A 21,683-nucleotide genomic window follows, 5' to 3' on the forward strand; every position below is an offset into this window, starting at 1 on the left:
CAGGCCCCAACCCTGACCTGATTACATCAGAATCTCAGGGGTGGGACCAAATCTGCAGTAGCTTGGTCAAGGAGATCAGAGCTGCAAAATGTCAACCTGCCATTTTGTGGTGACAGCTGTGACCCAAGGGATGGAGGTGCTGGACTTGACATGCTTCTCTTAACTGTTTCAGATCAGCTTGGAGGCCCTGAGGGAGACTGGAACGATTCTCGTTGCTTGTGCCAGACAGATTTGGATAGGGGTAGGGGTGGAGGGCAGATGGAGGGCTTATGGTATAAAGGATCTAGAGACCTAAGACCAGTGCCGGAGGTCCAGGGGTCCGTTACCAGGGTCCCTAGCCCTAGATGAGTACTTTCCCATTCCGGAAACTCAGTGTCTCCATCTTTAAAATGGGAATAATAACCTCCTCCTGCCTTCCTCCTGGGAGGGTGGGAAGATCAAATGACATAGTATGCATTAAAAACTTTCCAGCTTATGAAGCAAATGTCAGGTACTATTTCTCCTAACAGAAGTTTTTATTGCTATTTACGTTACAAAGCGGTTGTGAAATTCCTCAGATAGGTTCAGGAAATTGATGATTAAAAATCTTCATGTCTTGGGACTTCGCTGGTGGTGCAGTGGTTAAGAATCCGCCTGCCAATGCAGGGGACACGGGTTCGGGCCCTGGTCAGGGACGATCCCACGTGCCGCAGAGCAACTGGGCCTGTGCGCCACAACTACTGAGCCTGTGCTCTAGAGCCCGTGAGCCACAACTACTGAGACCACCTGCCACAACTACTGAAGACCATGCACCTAGAGCCCATGCTCCGCAGCAAGAGAAGCCACTGCAATGAGAATCCCGCGCACCACAAGGAAGTGTAGCCCCCACTTGCCACAACCAGAGAAAGCCCGCTTGCAGCAACGAAGACCCAACGCAGCCAAAAATAAATTAATTAATTTAAAAATTCTAATAAATAAATAAAACTAATAAAAAAAAATCTTCATGTCTTCTTTGTAAGGTCTAGAACAACACTGTCCAATAGAAATATAATGTAAGCTACATATATAATTCAAAATTTTCTAATAGCCACATTAAATAAGTAAAAAGAAATAGGTGAACTTAATTTTCCTAAAATTTTGAAATATAAATAATAAACATAAATAATAAATAAATAATAAAACATAAAAAAATTACCATTTTAAAGTGTACAATTCAGTGGTTTTCAGTAGATAGTTCACCACTATCTAATTTTAGAACATTTTCAGCACTTCAAAAAAAAAAAACCCATATTCAAAAGCAGTCACTCTCCATCCTCCTCACCCACAACTCCTGGCAATCACTAATGTATTTTCTGTCTCTGTAGATTTGCCTGTTCTGGTCATTTCATATAAATGGAATCATATGAATCATAAATATGTGACCTTTTGCATCTGATTTCTTTCAGTCAGCATAATATTTTCAAGGTTCATCCATGTACCAATACTTGGTTCCTTTTCATGGCTGAATAATATTCATTGTAAGGACAGTACCTACCACATTTTGTTTATCTATTCATCAGTTAGTAAACATTGGGGTTGTTTCTACTTTTTGGCTATTATGCATAATGCTGCTAAGGACATTTGTGTACAAGTTTTTGTGTTGACTTGTGTTTTCAATTCTTGAGTATATGCCTAGAAGTGAAATTGCTGGGTCATATGATAACTCTTTGTTTAACATTATAGGAACTGCCAAATTGTTTTCTAAAGTGGATGCACAACTTTACAGTCCCGCCAGCAATGTACGAGAGTTCCAATTTCTCCAAATCCTAGTAACACTTCTTGTCTGCCATTTTTATCTTAGCTAATCCAATGGGTGTGAAATAGTATCTCATTGTACTTTTGATTTACATTTGTCTTTTGACTAATGATGTTAAAAATCTTTTCATGTGCTTATTGGCCATTTTTATATCCTCATTGGATAAATGTCTATTCAAATCCTTTGCCCATTTTCAAATTTGTCTTTCTCAATGAGTTGTAAGAGTTCTTTATATATCCTAGATACAAGTCCTTTATCAGATATATGATTTGAAAATATTTTCTCCCACTCTGTGGGCTGTTATTTCATTTTCATTATGGTGTCCTTCGAAACATAACGGTTTCTAATTTTGATGAAGTGTAATTTATCAACTTTGCTCTTCTAGCTTGAGCTTTTGATTCATATATAATATACTCCTATGCTTTCTTCTAAGAACTTTATAGTTTTAGCTCTTACATTTAGGTCTATATCCATTTTGAGTTAATATTTGTATATATTATGAGGTAGGGGTTCAACTTTCATGTGGATATCAAGCATGGTGTCCCAGCACCATTTGTTGAAAAGACTATTCTTTGCCCATTGAATTGTCATGGCACTTTTTTCAAAAATCTATTGACCACAAATATAAGGGTTTAATTCTGGACTCTCAATTGTATTCCATTGATCTGTCTGTCTGTCCTTACATCATAACACAGTTTTGATTTCTGTAGCTTAGTAGTAAGTTTTGAAGTTGGGAAATGTGAGTCCTCCAAATTTGTCCTTCTTTTTCAAGATTGTTTTTGCTATTCTGGGTCCCATAAATTTCCATCTGAATTTTAGGATTAGATCATTAATTTCTGCAAAGAAGCCAGCTGTGATTTTGATAGGATTGCACTGAACATACAGATCATTTTGGAGAGTATTGCCATCTTAACAATATTAAGTTTTCTGATCTATGAATATGGGATGTCTTTCCATTTACTTATGCCATCTTTAATTTCTTTCAACAATGTTTCATAGTTTTCAGAATATAAGGCTTATACAACTTTGGTCAAATTCATTTCTAAGTATTTTATTCTTTCTGATGCTACTGTAAAGGAAATAGTTTTCTTAATTTTATTTACAGAATGTCAACTGCTAATGTATGGAAATACAATTGATTTTTACATCTTACATCCTACAACATTGCTGAACTAATTTATTAGTTCTAATAGTTTCCCTCCACCCTCCTTAGGATTTTCTATATCAAAATCATGTCATCTGTGAATAGAATTTTACTTCTTCCTCTCCAATCTGGATGTCTTTTATTTATTCTCTTGCCTAATTGCCCTGGTTAGAACCGCAAGTACAACGTTTAATAGAAATGGCAAGAATATACACCCGTGTCTTGTTTCTGATGTTAAAAGGTAAACATTCAACATTTTATCATTAAGTTTAAAATTAGCTGTGTGTTTTTCATAGATGACCTTTATCAGGTTAAGGAGTTCTCTTCTATGCCTAATTTGTTTAGTGTTTTCACCATGAAAAGTTGTTTGATTTTGTCAAGTGATTTTTCTAGCTAGTAAAATGATCATGTCATGTTGTCCTTTATTCTTTTAATATGGCATATTACATTGATTGATTTTTCATATGTTAAACCAACCTTGCACTCTTGGGACAAATCCCACTTTGTGATGTGTATAATCCTTTTTTTTTTTTTTTTTTTTTTTTTTGCCGTACACGGGCCTCTCACTGTTGTGGCCTCTCCCGTTGCGGAGCACAGGCTCCGGACGCGAAGGCCCAGTGGCCATGGCTCCCAGCCGCTCCACAGCATGTGGGCTCTTCCTGGACCGGGGCACAAACCCCTGTCCCCTGCATCGGCAGGCGGACTCTCAACCACTGCGCCACCAGGGAAGCCCTGTATAACCCTTTTTAAATGTTGCTGTATTCAGTTTACTAATTTTTTATTGAGAATTTTTACGTCTAGATTCACAAGGGATATTCGTCTGTAGTTTCATCACAAGAAGTGATGTCTGCCTGGTTTTGGAATCAGGATAAGTCTGGTCTCATAAAATGAGTGAGGAAGTGCTTTATTCTCTTCTAATTTTTGGAACAGTTTGTGAAGGATTGGTATTAATTCTTTAAACATTTGGTAGAATTCACCAGTGAAGCCACATGGGCCTAGGCTTTTCTTTGTGGGTAGTTTTTTACACCAATTTGATTGTTTTACTTGTTATAAGTCTATTCAGATTTTCTATTCCTTTTGAGTGAGTTTTCAGAAGTTTGTGTCTCTTGGGGGAATTCTTCCATTTTATCTACATTATCTAATTTACTGGCATACAATTTTTCATAACATTCCTTTATAATCTTTTTTTATTTCTGTAAGGCTGGTAGTGATGCCCCCTCTTTCATTCCATTCATTTTAGTAATTTGAGTCTTCTCTCTAGTTCAATATAGCTAAAGATTTGTCAATTTATTGATCTTTTCAAAGAACCAACTTTTGGTTTCATTGATTTTCTCTACTGTTTCTCTGTTCTCTGTTTCAATTATTTCTGCTCTAACCTTTCTTATTTGTATCCTCTGCTTGCTTTGAGTTTAGCTTGCTCTTCTTTTTCTAGTTTCTTAAGATGGAATGTTAGATTATTGGTTTGAGATGTTCTTTTTAATACATAAGTGTTTGCAGCTACAAATTTCATTCCTAGTTTAGATGCACCCCCATAAGTCTTGGCATGTTGTGTTCTCATTTTCATTCATCTCAAAGTATTTTCTAAAACTTAATTTTAATAATAATTTTCTCTGGCCTGATATATCAAAAACACTACCATTTCAGTAGGTTATCAAAATAAAAAATATCGATGAAACATTTTCAATTATTTTATCATATTGCCTTTGAAGTCCAGTGTGCATTTTACATTTATAGCACGTCTCAAATCAGACACTAAATTTTCATCAGAAATACTTTAGATGTATTTAGATCTCATGAATTATTTGTATTTAGATTTCATGAAATTGATAGTGTTTGAAAAACAAATTAACATATTGAAATTGTTCCAAATATACTTAATGTTTTTCAATATTTAATCATGTCAATTTTTAGATTTAAATTAATAAAATTTAAAATTCAGTTCCTCACTCACACTAGTTATATTTCAAGTGCTTAATAGTCAAATGTGGGGCTTCCCTGGCAGTCCAGTGATCAAGACTCCACACTTCCACTTCAGGGGGCACAGGTTTGATCCCTGGTTGGGGAACGAAGATGCCACATGGCACAGTCAAAAAAAAAAAAAGAAAAGGAAAGGAAATTCTGCCATTTGTGACAAGATGGAACTTGACGGCATTATGCAAAGTGAAATAAATCAGACAGAGAAAGACACTTACTGTATGATCTCAGTTATAAGTAGAATCTAAAAAATTGGAGGCATCACACTTCCTGATCTCAAACTGTAACTAAGCTACACTAATCAAAATAGTATAATATAGGCATAAAAAGGCAGACATGTAGATCAATGGAACAGAACAGACACCCCAGAAATAAACCCATGTACAAAAAAGAAAGAAAAGAATGGCTACCATGTGCTTACTTTTTGTCAAGTAGACAAAAGAAGCTGTAATGCATTCATTCAATGGACTATACCATGGCCCTTAAAGAGAATGAGAAAAGATGTCTACAGTGTACTGTTAACTAAAAAGGGCAAGTTTAAAAATGAGATATATAGTATGATCCCTTGTGTGTGTGTGTGTTTGTCATGCCAAATTGCTAATACAGAAGACCTCTCAGCACAGAGACTGAGTGGGAAGAACTTTCACTGTGCATTTCATACATTTCTATATTGTCTATATTTGTTACCACATGCATGTTTCTATTTTAGTTTTTAAAAACTAATCTTAGAGATTTTTTTATAGAAAAAAGTCACTGTATCATTTGATCGTCAAAGAACACTTAATGAGGTACCTATTTTCCACATGTCACAGATGGAGGAACTGAGGCTCAGAGACTTGGCCTGCCCTAGACTCCAGAAGTAGGCAGTGGCAGAGCAAGGAATGGAAGCCAGGATTGGGTGCTGACAGAGCTCTCAAAGATGAGAGAGCAGCAGAGGCTCAGGAACCGGGGCACCCAACCGCCACATGCCCAGGGCGGAGCCTGACCTTGAGGTCCAAGTGCAGGACGTACTGCTGATGGAGGTATTGCACACCCTCGCAGACCTGCTTGGTGAACAACACCACATCCAGTTCAGTCAGGTGGTACTTCTCTTCTGTGATCCGGTCAAAGAGCTCACCCCCATCCACACTGCCAAGGCAAAGGAAGAGGCAAGCACTGACTGAGCAAGGCTCTCAGAAGACTGGTCCACTCATCACCAGGTGAGCCCAAGGGTGCCACTGCCATCTGGGGTTTTACGGGGACCTTTGCTCTTGTCCATTCCCAGCTCAGAGTATGGGTGGTAAAAAGGAAGTGATGGGCCAAATGGGAGACTGGGGCTTATCTGCAGTGTTGATCATCCAGGCTCACTCTGGATATTCACTCTTGATACTCTAGGCCAAGGTTTTAAACTCATTGGCCTACAGGGGCCAATTAGTACCTACATGGCAAGAAGCCTAAATCAGACCAGATGTAAGACAAAACTTTTCTTAGAACACATAGCCCTTAGTCTAACTTCTTTTTCCACTTTTTATAGAGAACTGACATGACAAATATTTCACTATCCTCAGTCCTACCAGAAGGAAAATAGCAACACAAGCACAATAATAAATGTCCCCTGAGCCCCTGGCCTCAACGTCATGGGTAGCTGGAAGTGATAGGGACTGTAGCAAATGGGAGTTTGATTGCCCCGTCTACAAAGGTCAGTTACTATGAGCTCCATCACACCACTTCCAACTGGAAATGTAGATCCAGCATTACTAGATCTTTTATGTTTGCAAGGAAAGCTAGACATCTAGGTTTTAATGTGAAATTTCCCAATTTCCAACTAACAACTAAATTTAGTTAACAACTAAATCAAAATTACTAAAAATTGTGTAGGCCAAAACAATATCTGTAGGTCAAATCAGGTTCACTGGCTTCTGGTTTGTGACAAATGGCTTTGTCCTCTGTGCTCTATGTTGGAGGTCAGGCAGAGGAGGTGCTGCCTTTCCCTGGATGTCACTGAGAGGGGAAGGAAAGGGAGAGTTTTGCTGGAATCTCAGCTCCCAGCCCCACCCCGAGCCCTGGCCCCGCCTCCCATGCTCACTACTCCATGACAAGGGTAAAGCTGTTCTTGCTCTCAAAGGCATCGTAGAGCTGGATCAGGTTCACATGGCTGAGCTGGTTCATGATGTTGATCTCGTTCTTCACATCCTCCTTGTGGAGCCAAAGGGGAGAAGAGTTTCCAAGAAATGGGTCAGGAAGAGAAGTCAGCTGCCCTTCCCAAGACACACACACCCCCACCCTGCATCCTCATTTCCTGTTCTCACACCAGCTTTCCTCAACTCACCACCCACACCAGCTTCTTACAGCAGCAAGGGCCCACCCATTTCACAGATAGGAAACCTGAAGCCCAAAAAGGAACCCTGGAGGTCTAGGAGGACCTGTTGCCCAGGGTGCAAGGTGACCTGCTGACTGGAGTGTGGGAGTCATGGAAAAGAGGCAGGAAAGGTGCCTAGGTTTCCTGCTCAGAGTGGAGGGGCCTGGTGCAGTGTGGGGCCCACGGTGGCCCAGGGGGAAGTGAAGGAATCCTGAGCTTGGTCCGGGACACCCACTGGCCTGGGGCAAAAACCTCACCCGGTCCTTGGCACTCTTCACTTTGATGATCTTGGCCGCCAGCGAGAGGCCCGTGGCCTTCTCCGTGCATCTGTGGACCTGGCCAAACCGGCCCCTACAGAGATATGATGACAGAGCAGTCTCAGAGCCCCAGAAGCACACCCAGCATGTGGTGGGCCAGACTCATCCTGGACCCTGGGCTTTCTGGTCCTACCTCTGCTCCGCACACACCACAGGGATTATCCTGCACCCCAGAGTTATCAGTCACCACCCGCACACCCACGGGCTCTGAACCTGGAAAAGAGCTTCTTCACCCCATATGTGTGGGCCATCCTGCACCCCAGAGGGTGTCCCCCCAACCCACAGAACCCAGCCCATCCTGCACCCCAGGCGGTGTCCCCGTCACCCACACCACCTAGGCCACCCTGCACCCCAGGGGGTGTTCTCTCCACCCACACCACCCAGGCAGTCCTGCACCCTAGAGGACATCCCTCTTGCCCCACCCCATGTCAGCTCCCGTGCCACCTCCAGTACATGGGTCCCAGGCCCGCACTGTGGGCCCTCCTGCACCCTACACTTCATCTCACTCACACCACGCGGGCCCTCCTGCACTCTGCGGATATCTCCTCACCCACTCTTTGTGAGCCCTCCGCCCACTCTCATGCTGTGCAGGACATCCCACTCCTGGCGGTGGCTCCAGCAATCAGTTCCTGAGAACCACCAGCGGCACCCAGCTGTCCAGTTGCCCCGCCCCTCATCAAGGCAGAAGGCCAGCTTACCCTCCCAGGACTTCATGCTGGCACACTGTGTAGCCCGCTGAGGTCGAGGTCTCCCTGACACTCACCACCCGATGCTCGAAGGGGGCTGGCGGGGCTGGACTGTCGTCTGTTCGGGAGACAGCAGCCTGTGAGCCTCCTTCATGCCGTCCCCACCTCTCAGCTCCCCCCACCCCCAGTCCCAGACCCACTTGGTTCAAAAACGGCTTCTGCCAGTTTGTTGGGGGCTTATCGAGGGAGTACTCAGAATGTTCCAGGAACAGCTCCATGACCTCCACAACCCTGGACCCAGAGCAGGGGAAATACTTCTATTTTCTCTTAGTTTGTCTCACAAGCCACTTTCTGCTCCCCAAAGTAGAAGACTGAATTTGCTTTGAGAGCATATTGTATACCTTTTTTGTGTCTGCAAAGGGGAGCCCAAGCCCTAGACTACAAGGGGGTAACATTTGCATGATTGTGTTGTTTCCTGGGCCCCTGGAAAGCCTGGGTGTGTCGCAGAGAATCCACATCTAGAATTCCAGTCTGAAGTCTCCTTCACTGCAAAGTAACTGCCTTCTGTTCTGGAGCCCAACCGTCAGATCCTGGCTCTGTCAGCACTGACCTTGTGACCTTAAACGTGCTTCTCAGCCCCTCCTGTGTTTCACGTGTCTCCACTCCACAGGCCTGTGAGGGTAAACGCCACCACAAATGCCCGAGGCTCGGCTCACAGGGAGTCCTCAGCTAACATTGGCTCTATCACCATCTCAAGTCTCGGAAAAGACTCTAAAGTCACAGCCTGCTCTCAGCCGTGTTTCAGGAATTAAGGTAGGCCTTATGTCCACATCTGGACCAGGTCATACAAGGGGAGAGGAGGCAGCCAGAGAAGTCAGAGCACAGCACAGGGCAACCGTGGAGCCCGGAACTGGCAAGGGGCACCAGGATGACCTGCAGAACGCTCAGCCCTTCCTCAGGGACCTCCAGAAATTCTGGGACAGGGAGTCAGCAAATGGTGGCCTTCCAGCAGCCATATGGGATGAGGGCTCAGACCAACGAGGGTGTGGCCCTAAGGGCTGGAGGAGTTGAGGCCCTTTGGGTCACAGGAACACAAGGACGCCTCCCACCACCACTGGGACAGAAAGCAGTCAGCAGCCCCTTCCCGATCCTGGATGAGAGTCAGCCCACTGAGCGCAAATGGCTGATAGTGGGTTATATATACCAGTTAATGGATTTGCCTTTTAGCAGGAGCCTTCCCTGTCTCAATCCAGAATGATACCAATAGTATCGGGCAGGCAGCTGGCTTTGAGAAATCCGAGTTGAGCCCCATGGGTTCCCTCCTCTCCAATGGCTAGAGCCAACATGAGCTCAGCCTGCTGCATCTCCGTGCCTTGGTCTCCAGCCCTGGGATGTGCTGGCAGGCTGTTCCCAGTCTTCGACTCCCCAACACCCACATTCTCTCTCCCTGGAAGCTTCAGGGAGGCCTCCCAGAGTAGGCCTTTCAAACTCACTCACCTCAAGGCACATAGCAATGCCCTCACTTACCCAGAAACAGGCTGCCCGCCTCAGCTCCTGGGGGTGTTCTCCTTCCTGCTTCGGCTCTGCTCGTGCCCCTGGCTGTGCAGTCTTTTCCAGGCTCAGGGTCCCCTGCTCCTGGGCCTGTGTCCTGCTGCAGGCCTGGGATCCTGGCATCGGCTCCCTTGTCCCTCCAGGCCCTGCTTGGTGTCATGGCGGGCTCAGGCCCAGATCCCTGTTTCTCTTTGGCCTTTGCTCCACAGTCGCTGCTCCGCTTCCACAGTGGGGAAAACACCCCAGCTCCTTTTGGGATATGTTTTCCTGACTCAGTCCCAGGGGCCTGGGGGTAGCACCTGGGCCCAGGTGAGTCCTGCTCACCTGGATGGGCAGCTGCTAGAGCCTCTGCAGGGGGCGTGGTTCTGAGGCTGCCGCCTCGTGTCACAAGTAGCTCTCCAGGGATGTCTGTCTCCTGCACGTGGATGGAGATCCTGGGGCAGAGAGAAATGTGGCCCTGAGGTTAAAAGCAAGAACCTGAGTCAGAACAGACCTGGGTTCAAATGCCTGCTGCTGCCATTCACTGACCATGGCCTCTTAGCCTCAGTTTTCTCATCTGTTAAAACGGGCCCTTTGGGTTGTTATAATAATAAGGGTTAGCTTGAGGTTGAAACCAGCAGATTCTATCCCCTGTCCCTCTCTACCCAGACAGGACACCAGGGGAGAGACTGGCTTCAGTGACATACGGTGCCACCAGCTCTCAGGATTCCACTGGATCAGCATCCAGGAAAGACTTGAAGCAACCTGTGGTGGATGGGGCTTGGGAGGAGTGGGGAGGTGGGCACCAGCTGTCTCTGTGGCCCCTTGGGAATGTGCTTCTGCTCCAGGAGGAATGTGGCCGGGAGGCAGGAGACCTGGGCTCTTCCCTCCCTTCTTTGGGCCTCAGTTTCCCTTCCATTAAATGAAGAGAAGGGTGAATCAAGTAAAACATCACACTGAAGCTTCAGGTCAGACACATTTTAGCAAAATCAGGGAATTGCTCATAAGAGTCTGGACTTTCTGTTTCTCCTGAATAAAACAGTCCTGGCTGTGCTGGGCCTGCATGCTTACACAGCTGAGGAAACTCTCTGCCTCCCTACAGGGCCCCCTGCGCCACTGGGCCATGCCAATGGGCCATGCCACTGGGCCATGCCACTGGGCCCACTGCATCCACCTTTGTTACCCAGACCAAGCAGCATTGTGGTTTTGGAAGCCAGCTGGAGGTCAGGAAGGCCTTCTACGCCCTGACATTCAGAGGGAAGGACCCTGATCCTGGGAGCTTCAGACCCTCCCTCTCAGAGTTGCCCTCTGACTGCCCTTCACTACCCCACTGCCGAGGTCTATGAGTGTTGGGGCAGGGGTGAAGGGGTGAGTGCCTGGGGTGGACTGAGTCTCAGGAGGGAGCCAGGCGACCTCCATCCTGGCCGTAGTTCTGCCACAGGTTGCTGAACAGGGCTGGGTTTGGGCAGTTCTAGCCTCAACAACCTCTTCTGTCAAACGGGGACAGTAACACCTCACAGATGTACTGAGAGTCGACTAAGAAATGAAAGTACAAATGCAGGAGGTTCAAACAGTGAAGCCTAAAATGGTGCAGCTACTGTGGAAATCAGTATGGCGGTTCCTAAAAAATGTAAAAATAGAACTACCATATGATCCAGCAATCTCACTTCTGGAAATATATCCAAAAGAATTGAAAGCAGAATCTCAAAGAGATTTGCACAGCCATGTTCACAGCAGCATTATTCACAACAGCCAAATGTGGAAGCAACCCAAGTGTCCAGTGATAGATGAATGGATAAAAAAATGTAGCATATACATACAATGGAATATTATTCATCCTTAAAAAGGAAGGAAGTTCTGACCTGGATGAACCTTGAGAACTTTATGCTAAGTGAAATAAGCCAGTGACAGAAAGACTGATTCCACATATATGAAGAATGAATTATATGAAGGACTTACAATAGTCAAATTCATAGAGACAGAAAGTAGAAAGGTGGTTACCATGATCTGGGGGGGAGGTGTTTGATGGTAACAGAGTTTCAGATTTACAAGACAAAAAAGTTCTGGAGATCTGTGTCACAGCAATATGAATATACTTAACACAACTACACTATACACTTGAAAATGGTTAAGATGGTAAATTTTATGTTATGAGTTTTTAACCACATTTTTTTTTAAATTAAGGCTTTCCCTAGCAGCTGGAGGCCCAGGCCCCTCCTCTGAGCTGCTGCAGGTCCTCTGAGAGCAGTGCCTACTTCTGAATGCACCTGGTTCGGCAGCCTGTTCACAGCTAAGCCTTGGGTGGGAGGCAGCAAAAGTCCCCCGACACTTCCTCAGGAGCAAGTACGGGCTGGTGATGACAGGGTAGGTTGGGAAGGGTGGCATCCAAGCCCAGCTCAGCCCTTGCCTTAACCAAGGGACATGAGAAACTACAGGAAGCCAGTTTCTGGAAGAATATCCAGGTAGCCAGGTAGCCAGCTAAGAAGGCCAACAGCCATTGAGTTCCTCTTGGTCTTCATACCTGGGGGCATGGGATGACCCCAAGGTACTGCCATGCCTTCCCATGCCACTCTGAGTGTCTAAGGCTTCCCCACTTCCTGCGCAGCACACCCAGGGCAGGCATTGCTAATTGATTGCAGCACTCTGTTCCACCAAGTCCAGCAAGGGCCCAAGGATCCTCTACACAGGCAGCCACCGAGTTCAAATCCATTTTTCTCAAGATATACCCATGTGCTAGGTGATGGAGGGAGGGTAGGCAGTGATCGCCCCACTTCCTGAGCCCAGTCTGTGTCTGAAATTCAACTCAGGGTTGAAACTGACACACAGACCTTTCCCCCTCACCCAGAATTCTTTTAGGGCCCCTAACAAGTTCATGGAAAGTTCATCCCCACCCTAGATTCCACATTTAGAGCCTTGGCCAGGATCCAAGGATGCCTGCCAGGAGTCCCTCCCTCCAGCTGTTTAGGTCTCCTGGGGACTCATATTTCCTTCCAGAATGAAGGCAGAAAAAGGACTGGGCTTCCCTGCCAGCCACCACAGCATACACAGACACCAGCTCCTCTCCCTGAGCCAGGCCTTGGGGGACTCAGTTATAGATCAGGACAGCCAAGGGCAGGTGCAGAAGGGCACAAGTCCCTTTAGAGAAAGGCCCAGGAAGCAGAGTGCCCTTCAGTGGGCTGCCTGTGGCCAGGATGCCCTGCCCCTGGAGAACACTGCTGGAAAACACAGGGCTAGGTAGGACCTGACAGTCAGCAGTTCTGGCTCTTCCTTTTCCTGCACCATGTCTGCTGAGGGCAGGTCCTGAGACTGAGTCCTTAGAGCTCCAAGTCCACTTCCAGAGCTCCAAGCATAATCTTTCTGAAAGCCCCTGGATTGATTCAGCCCATACCAACCTCCCACCTCTGAACACCCATCATTCTCTCCCCATCATACTATTTAAGACTTAACTAAATGCTGACCTGAAAAAACAGGATGGTGCAGTGGTTAGGGGCACAGATTCTGGAGTCCAAAAACCTAGATCCAGCCTCTTAAATTTTTTGAGAATTGTTTTGTGGCCTAGCATGTGATCTATCCCGGAGAACATTCCATGTGTACTTGAAAAGAATGTGTATTTATTTATTTATTTATTTATGGCTGTGTTGGGTCTTCGTTGCTGTGTGCAGGCTTTCTCTAGTTGCAGCAAGTGGGGGCTACTCTTCATTGCAGCACGCAAGCTTCTCATTGCGGTGGCTTCTCTTATTGCAGTGGCTTCACTTGTTACGGAGCACAGGTTCTAGGCACGTGGGTTTCAATACTTGTGGCTCATGGGCTCTAGAGCACAAGCTCAGTAGTTGTGGCACACGGGCTTAGTGGCATGTGGGTTCTTCCCAGACCAGGGCTCGAACCCGTGTCCCCTGCATTGGCAGGCAGATTCTTAACCACTGCACCAGAGAAATCCTGAATGTGTATTCTTATATCAAGCATTTTTTCCAACTACAGTGGTATGAAATCAGAAATCAATTATAGAAAGAAAAATGGAACAATAACAGACACGTGGAGACTAAACAACATGCTACTAAAAAACCAATGTGTCAATGATGAAATCAAAGAGGAAATCAGAAAATACCTTGAGACAAATGAAAATGGAAACACAACACTCCAAAACCTATGGGATGCAGTAAAAGCAGTTCTAAGAGGGAAGCTGATAGCAGTACCGGCTTTCCTCAAGAAACAAGAAAAACATCAAGCAACCTAAACTACTACCTAAAGGAATTACCACCTAAAGAAGAACAAAGAAGGCCCAAAGTCAGCAGAAGGAAAGAAAAAATAAATATTAAAGAGGAAATAAATACAATAGAGATCAAAACACAATAGAAAATATCAAGGAAACCAAGAGGTGGTTTTTTGAAAAGACAAACAAAATTTAACCACACTAATCAAGAAGAAAGGAGAGAGGACCCAAATAAACAAAATAAGAAATGAAAGAGGACAAGGTCCTACTGTAGAGCACAGAGAACTATATTCACTATCCTATGATAAACCATAGTGGAAAAGAATATTTTAAAAAAGAATGTATATATATGTATAACTGACTCACTTTGCTGTACAGCAGAAAGTAACACAACATTGTAAATCAACTATACTTCAATTAAAAACAAACAAGAAAAGAAATGAAAGAGGGTAAATAACAAACAATACCACAGAACTACAAAAAAATCATAAAAGAATACTATGAACAGCTATACGTGAACAAATTGGACAACCTAGAACAAATTTCTAGAAACATACAACCTGCCAAGACTGAATCAAGAACAAACAGACAATTTGAACAGACTGATCACTAGTAGTGAAACTGAATTTGTAATTTTAAAAAAAACTCCCAGCAAACAAAAGTCCAGGGTTAGACAGCTTCACAGGCTAATTCTTTTTTGTGTTCTATAAAAAAGAACTAGTGCTTATCCTTTTCAAACTAGTCCAAAAACTTGAAGAGGATGGAACACTCCCAAATGCATTCTATGAGGCCACCATGACCCTGATACCAAAATCAGAAAAAGACACAACAACAAAAGCAAACTATAGGCCAGTATCTTTGATGAAAATAGATGCAAAAATCCTCAACAAAATATTAGCAAACTAAATCCAACAATATATAAAAAGGATCGTACACCATGATCAAGTGGGATTTATTCCAGGGACCCAAGGATGTTTCAATATTTGTAAATCAATCAATGTGATACATCATACTAACAAAGGGAAGGATAAAAATCACATGATCATCTCAATAGATGCCTAAAAAACATTTGACAAACTTCAACATCCACTCATTATAAAAAGCTATCATCAAAGTAGGTATAGAGAGAACACATCTCAACATAATAAAGGTCACTTATGACAAACTCACAGCTAACATCACACTCAATGGTGAAAAGCTAAAAGCCTTTCCTCTAAATTCAGGAACAAGACAAGGATCCCACTCTTTCCACTTGTATTTAACATAATATTGGAAGACCTAGCCACAGCAATCAGACAAGAAAAAGAAATAAAAGGCATCCAGATTGGAAGGAAAGATGTAAAACTGTCACTATTTGCAGATGACATGATACTTTAAATAGAAAACCCTAAAGTCTCCACCTGAAAACTATAAAACAAATAAACAAACAATAAAACAGATAAAACTATAAAGCAAATAAACTATAAAAACTAATAAACAAATTAAATGAAATTGCAAGACACTAGATTAGTATACAGAAATCTGTTGCTTTTCTATACACTAATGTTAAACTATCAGAAAGAGAAAGTAAAAAACAATCCCTTTTAAAATCACATTTTAAAAATGCCTAAGAAGGAACTTAACAAAGGAGGTGAAAGACCTATATACTGAAAACTATAAAACATTGATGAAGGAAATTGAAGATGATACAAAGAAATGGAAAGATATCCCATGCTCTTGGATTGGAAGAATTAATATTGTTACAATGGCCATACAACCCAAAGCAATCTACAGATTTAATGCAATCTTTATAAAAATACCCATGACATTTTTTCAGAATGAGAACAAATAATCCTAAAGTTCATATGGAACCACAAAAGACCTCAAAGTGCCAAAGCAATCTTGGTAAAAAGGAACAAAGCTGGAGGTATCACCCTCCCAGACTTCAGGTTATATTACAAAGCTACAGTAATCAAAACATCATGGTACTGGCACAGAAAACAGACACATAGATCAATGGAACAGAACAGAGAGTCCAGAACTAAACGCATACACCTATGGTCAATTAATCTATGACAAAGGAGGCAAGAATATACAACGGGGAAAAGACAGCCTCTTTGATAAACACTGTTGGGAAAACTGAACAGCTACATGCAAAAGAATCAAACTGGACTACTTTCTCACACCATATAATAAAAAAAAATCCCAAATGGATTAAAGACCTAAATATAAGACCCCAAACCATAAAACTCCTGGAAAAGAATGTTCAGTCAGAACAGCCTATGATGTAAATCATATCAACTGTTTTTTTTGTATCTGTCTCCTAAGTCGAAAGAAATAAAAGCAAACAAACAAACAGGGCCTAATTAAACTTAAAAGCTTTTTCACAGCAAAGAAAAATGAAAAAATGAAAAGACATTGAAAAAATAAAAAGACAACCTACTGAACGGGAGAAAATATTTGCAGATGACATGACCAACAAGGGGTTAATATCCAAAATATATAAACAGCCCATATAGTTCCATATGAAAAAAACAAAAAAGCCAATGAAAAAATGGGCAGAAGACCTGCATAGACATTTCTCCAAAGAAGACATACAGGCAGCCAAAAAGCACATGAAAAGATGCTCAACATTGCTAATTATTAGAGAAATGCAAATCAAAACAACAATGAGATATCACCTCACACCTGTCAGAACAGCTATCATCAAAAAGACTACAAATAGGGACTTCCCCAGTGGCACAGTGGTTAAGAATCCACCTGCCAATGCCAGGGACACGGGTTCGATCCCTGGTCCAGGAAGATCCCACATGCTGTGGAGCAACTAAGCCTGTGCACCACAGCTACTAAGCCTGCACTCTAGAGCCCGTGAGCCACAACTACTGAGCCCATGAGCCGCAACTACTGACGCCCACACGCTCTAGGGCCCGCATGCCACAACTATTGAGCCCCCATGCTGCAACTACTGAAGCCTGCAAGCCTAGCGCCCATGCTCCACAACAAGAGAAGCCACCACAATGAGAAGCCCGCACACTGCAACAAAGAGTAGCCCTCACTTGCCACAACTAGAGAAAGCCTGCATGCAGCAACGAAGACCCAACACAGCCAAAAAAAAAAAAAAAAAGACTACAAATAACAAATGTTGGCAAGGATGTGGAGAAAAATGAACCTTTGTACACTGTTGGTGGGAATGTAAATTGGTGCAGTGACTATGAAAAACAGTATTGAGGTGCCTCAAAAAACTAAAAACAGAACTACCATATGACTCAGTAATTCCAATCTTGGGTATATATCCAGGAAAAAAACAAAATCATTTATTTAAAAAGATACATGTGCCCCAATGTTCATAGCAGCACTATTTACAATAGCCAAGATATGGAAGCAACCCAAGTGTCCATCAACAGATGAATGGATAAAGAAGACATGGTATATACAGATAATGGAATATTATTCAGCCATAAAAAAGAATGAAATTCTGCCATTTGCAGCAGCTAGATACATACATACATACATACATACATACAACTAGAGCATATTATGCTTAGTGAAATAAGTCAGACAGAGAAAGAATTACTGTATGATATCACTTATATGTGAAATCTAAAAAATAATACAAATGAAGGTATATAGCAAAACAGAAACAGACTCATAGATACAGAGAACAAACTACTGGTTACCAGTGGGGAGAGTGAAGCGGGGAGTTGCTCATTAGGGTACACCTACCATGTATAAACTAGATCAACAACAAGGATATATTGTATAACCCAGGGAATTATAGTCATTATCTTATAATAACTTTTAATGGAGTATAAACTATAAAACTTCTGATCCCTATGCTGTATATCTGAAATTAATATGATATTGTAGATCAACTATACTTCCGTAATAAACAAACAAACACCTGGATTCAGATTCCAGCTCTATGAATCCCTAGCTGTGTGGTCCTGGGCAACCTGACCCTGTTTCATCATGAGTAAACTGGGGACACCAACCACACTTGCCTCCTGGGGAGGTTGTGAGAATAAAACGAAATGATGTCTGTGAAATGCTCAGCCAACGACTGGCACCTGGTGAACACTTTTAAGTATTATTATAGCTACTACTATTGCTCTCAGTCTTGTTCCACATGGGACTCACCTGGGGAGCTTTAAAAACAAACAAATAAACAAAAAAACAATGCTTGAGCATCACTCCAGACTGAATAAATCAGAACCTCTGGGCATTCGTATCTAAAAAATTCCTTCCAGTAATTCTAATGGGTGCCAGGTAAGAACCAGTGCTCTAAGCTTCTGAAAGCAGGGCCTCGGCCTTCTCCTGTCTTCTTGTCTCGAGGCTAGCCAGAGCTGCACACACAGTGGACACTCAAACAGGAGCAGCTGGCCCCTTAGCAGGCTCCAGCCCAGGAGCTGCAGTTAATGCCTTCCCTTGCCCAGCTTGGAGGCACATCCCTTACCTTGGAGGTGTTTCTCCACCACCGTGAGCTGACTTGGCCTGGGCTGGCAGTGCTGGAGTCAGCCTCATGCCCTCCTCCGAGAGCCGAGGGTCAGGTCTACTGGATGATGTTCCTCGTCCTGCACCCGATGCAGCCTCCTGGCCGGTGGGAGCCTCACTGACCCTTTCAGACACCACAGACAATTCCAGGCCCGTCCTGGGGTTCTCGCTGGATGTTACAGGAGCTTTGGCTTCCACCTCTGGGCGTACCTGGGCTGGGCCAGGAACTCCGTCTCCCTGCCCTGGTGAGGCCTCTGCCTGGGTAAGGAGGTCAGCTCCTATCCCCGAAGCACTGATGGGGGGCAACCTCTCCACTGTCCCCTCTGGCAGGTCCACCTTCTGGCTCTCTATAGGAAAATAAGCAGGATAAAAATGCTCTCCTATTTAGAAGAACCTATCCCAAAGGTATCCTGAAAAATATGTAGAAGGCCATTCAGTGCACCATGTTTATAATAGACAGACTGGAAATAATGCAAGTGACCGTCAGGAGAGAGTTGATTGACTAAACCAGGGCCACCCAGGCATAAAAAAGGAGAAACGAATATCTCCATATGCGGCTATGGAGTGATCTCAGGATATACGGTGGAGAAAAGCAAGGAGGAGAAGTGTGTGGTATGCTTCTGTTTGTCTAAGAAGGAAGGTTGTGTGTATGTGAGCATGCACATGTGTGTGTATGTGAGCATGCATATGTGTGTGTATAACCACTTACAATGTGGTCTAAAGAGACTGGACCTCAAAGGAAAGATAAGACAAAAACTTTTTTACATAGTTACATATGCAGGGGAGAAAATAGGATGCAGGGAACATGCATAGAAGCTAGACTTCTCTTAATATACCTTGTTTTGTCAATTCGACTTTGGAACCATGTAACTATTATGCAAGATTATAAAAGAAAATTAGCTCAAAAAATTTAAAGTTGACCAAGTGCTTAAAAAAAGCGATTCATAAAAATTTAAAGCAAAGTGAAATAAAGAGCAATACAGAATGGAATAAGCATAAAGGACAAAAAGAACTGCAAAAAAAAAAAAGAGGAAGAATACGTTTCAGCAGTTTTTCAGTAATCATATTGGTGGTGGTGGTGGTGGTATTTTTATTCTGAAATTAGGTGTGCAGGTGGGATAAAGCCAACAGGGCCCCACTCACCTTCCCAAGGCCCCTTGAGCTCGGCTTGCACGCCTCTGGTGCTCAGCGCGTGCTTTGGTTTTGCTCCTTTCTCTTCCACTCGCTCTTTGTTCTAAAAGAATAACCATAAAAACTAGCAGCAGCATCAACATCATCGTTCAGGCCACAGACATTTGTTGAGCACCTACCTTGTGCTTGAAATAGAAGAACTTAGGTTATTTCTTAGTCTCAGAGTAATACTAGAGGGTACATATTACTATTGTCATTTTAGAGATAAGAATGCTGAGGCTTTCCCAAGATCACCAAGTCCTTTCTAACGGGTCACCATAGTGCAGGTAAGGGGCAGACCTAGCCCCCGACAGGGTGATCTAAACAGACCAGACCTGAAAATACTAGACAAGGCATGGAAAATTAATTTAAGGTGTCAATTTAGATCAATCGGTCATGTCTTTTACAGTGTTGGCTTGAGTTGGATACTAAGGTCAGATAAACCTATGCTTGCAGGGGGAGAGTGCCACTATCAATTAATAATGTCTGCTTGGGAGCTAGGTGGGTGGATCCCAAGGTTGCCTCTTTGCAGTACAGGACCCTTGAACCAGACTTGCTGAGTTTAAACCCCACCTTCACCACTTGGCCAAGATCCTTAACTTCTCTGCGTCTCACTTTCCTCATCTGTAAAATGGGAAGAATAATATTACCTACTCGTAGAGCTAGCGGGAGGATTGGGGGAGTTAATTTATGGAATTTCCTGAGAAGTGCTCCCAGCACATGATAAGTGCTCAATAGCTCGGATGATTTTGTGTTGTCTGAGACAGAGCAGATCATGTAAGGACACTCGGAGCCCACCCAGTGAGGCTCTCAGCAGGTCTTCCTGAACTGAATGGTCCACACCAGTCCAGTGCATATGCTCGTGCCCCTGAAATCGTCCAGAGCACTCAGTATTTCCAAATGCAAATATTTCTAGGTGGCCTGACCCTTGCTGGGCCCCCCTGGTATTTCTGAGCCTTTGACTGATATGGCCCCTAAGGTTCCTCCTGGCACTTGTCACAGAAGTGGGTCTGGTCTCAGGCCAGAGACTGAAGGCCCTTTCTCCTGCCTTGTCCACAGAGGCCCCAACTAGGAGGCCAGAGTCCAAAAAGAGCTCGCATTTTTTTTGGCTTGCATAGAATTTAAAAATTTTAAATTTGTTACCACCATTTTAAATCTAGGAGATTTTTACATCAAAATTCTAAGATCCATTTAGAATTGTTCTACATTTTGATTGTGGTGATGGTTATTAGGGTGTATACATTTGTTGAACTGTATACTTAAATTGTGCATACTTAGTGTGTGTATGTGCAGTTTATTGTATGTCAATTATACCTTAATAAAACTGATTAGAAAAAATTCTAGGTTCCCAGCTTCTCTTGAAAAAGAAAATTGGAAGATCTGGGAATTCCAGGCCCATGTGGCAAAAATCAGCTGGAGCAATTCCCACCATAGTGCTCACCTCTCTTGCATGTCTCCCTGACACTAAGGATGGAGGTTACATTTGCTACCAAATCAGGTCCAGCTGCTTTTTCCTCAAAATGCAATACTTGAGAGAGGCAAATGTTGGTAGAAAGGAAAGTTGCTTTTAATCAGAATGCTGGCAATCTGGGGAGAGGGTGGACTCAGCGTCCCCCAAAAACCGCCTCCAAAGAATCTGCTCAGCCGTGAAAGTTTTTAAAGGGAAAGAGTGAAGTAATCTCAGTTAATCAGAGTTGTCGCCATCCCCCAGTGTATGCAGGCTTGTCGTGCAGGCTTGTTGATGCTATCTTGTTCACAGTTTGTTCACACAGTTTGTGAGAGTACTGAAGGGGAAGCTAGGGAAGAGATCTGGTCTTCTGTTAGTTACTTATTCTTCATTTCTACTTCTTTGATCTACAGAAAGAACTGACATGTTAGGCAAGGTATTGTGTGATCAAAATATTTGAAAGTTGCGCTTGGGCCAGAGATGAGTAGAGCATGGGGGTGCCTGGTTTAAGGTTAGTGACAAGACAAAAGGGGCCTCCTGCAAAGAGCTCTTTCCTGCCAAAAGCTGCTTACAAATCCCCACTTGTCAGAACGTCATTCCATTTCTATGGGATTATGGGCAAA

The 21,683-nt window shown here is 43.6% G+C and overlaps 1 protein-coding gene across 1 annotated transcript in view; it reads right to left on the reverse strand.

Moving 5' to 3' along the window:
* Positions 1-21,683, reverse strand: part of MYLK3 (myosin light chain kinase 3) — a 43,017-nt gene that overhangs the window by 16,941 nt on the left and 4,393 nt on the right. The window contains exons 2-8 of the mRNA XM_022555172.2: positions 19,587-19,677; positions 18,406-18,790; positions 9,761-10,218; positions 8,246-8,351; positions 7,488-7,581; positions 6,958-7,067; positions 5,879-6,020 (exon numbers count right to left, since the gene is read on the reverse strand). Of these exons, the coding sequence (XP_022410880.1) occupies positions 5,879-6,020; positions 6,958-7,067; positions 7,488-7,581; positions 8,246-8,351; positions 9,761-10,218; positions 18,406-18,790; positions 19,587-19,677 (1,386 nt within the window). The remainder of the gene's footprint in view (positions 1-5,878; positions 6,021-6,957; positions 7,068-7,487; positions 7,582-8,245; positions 8,352-9,760; positions 10,219-18,405; positions 18,791-19,586; positions 19,678-21,683) is intronic.

This window comes from Delphinapterus leucas, chromosome 20 (genome assembly GCF_059928025.1).
Source record: "Delphinapterus leucas isolate spDelLeu-1000000601 "Yukka" chromosome 20, BTC_Dleu_Yukka2, whole genome shotgun sequence".
Taxonomy (NCBI): Eukaryota; Metazoa; Chordata; class Mammalia; order Artiodactyla; family Monodontidae; genus Delphinapterus; species Delphinapterus leucas.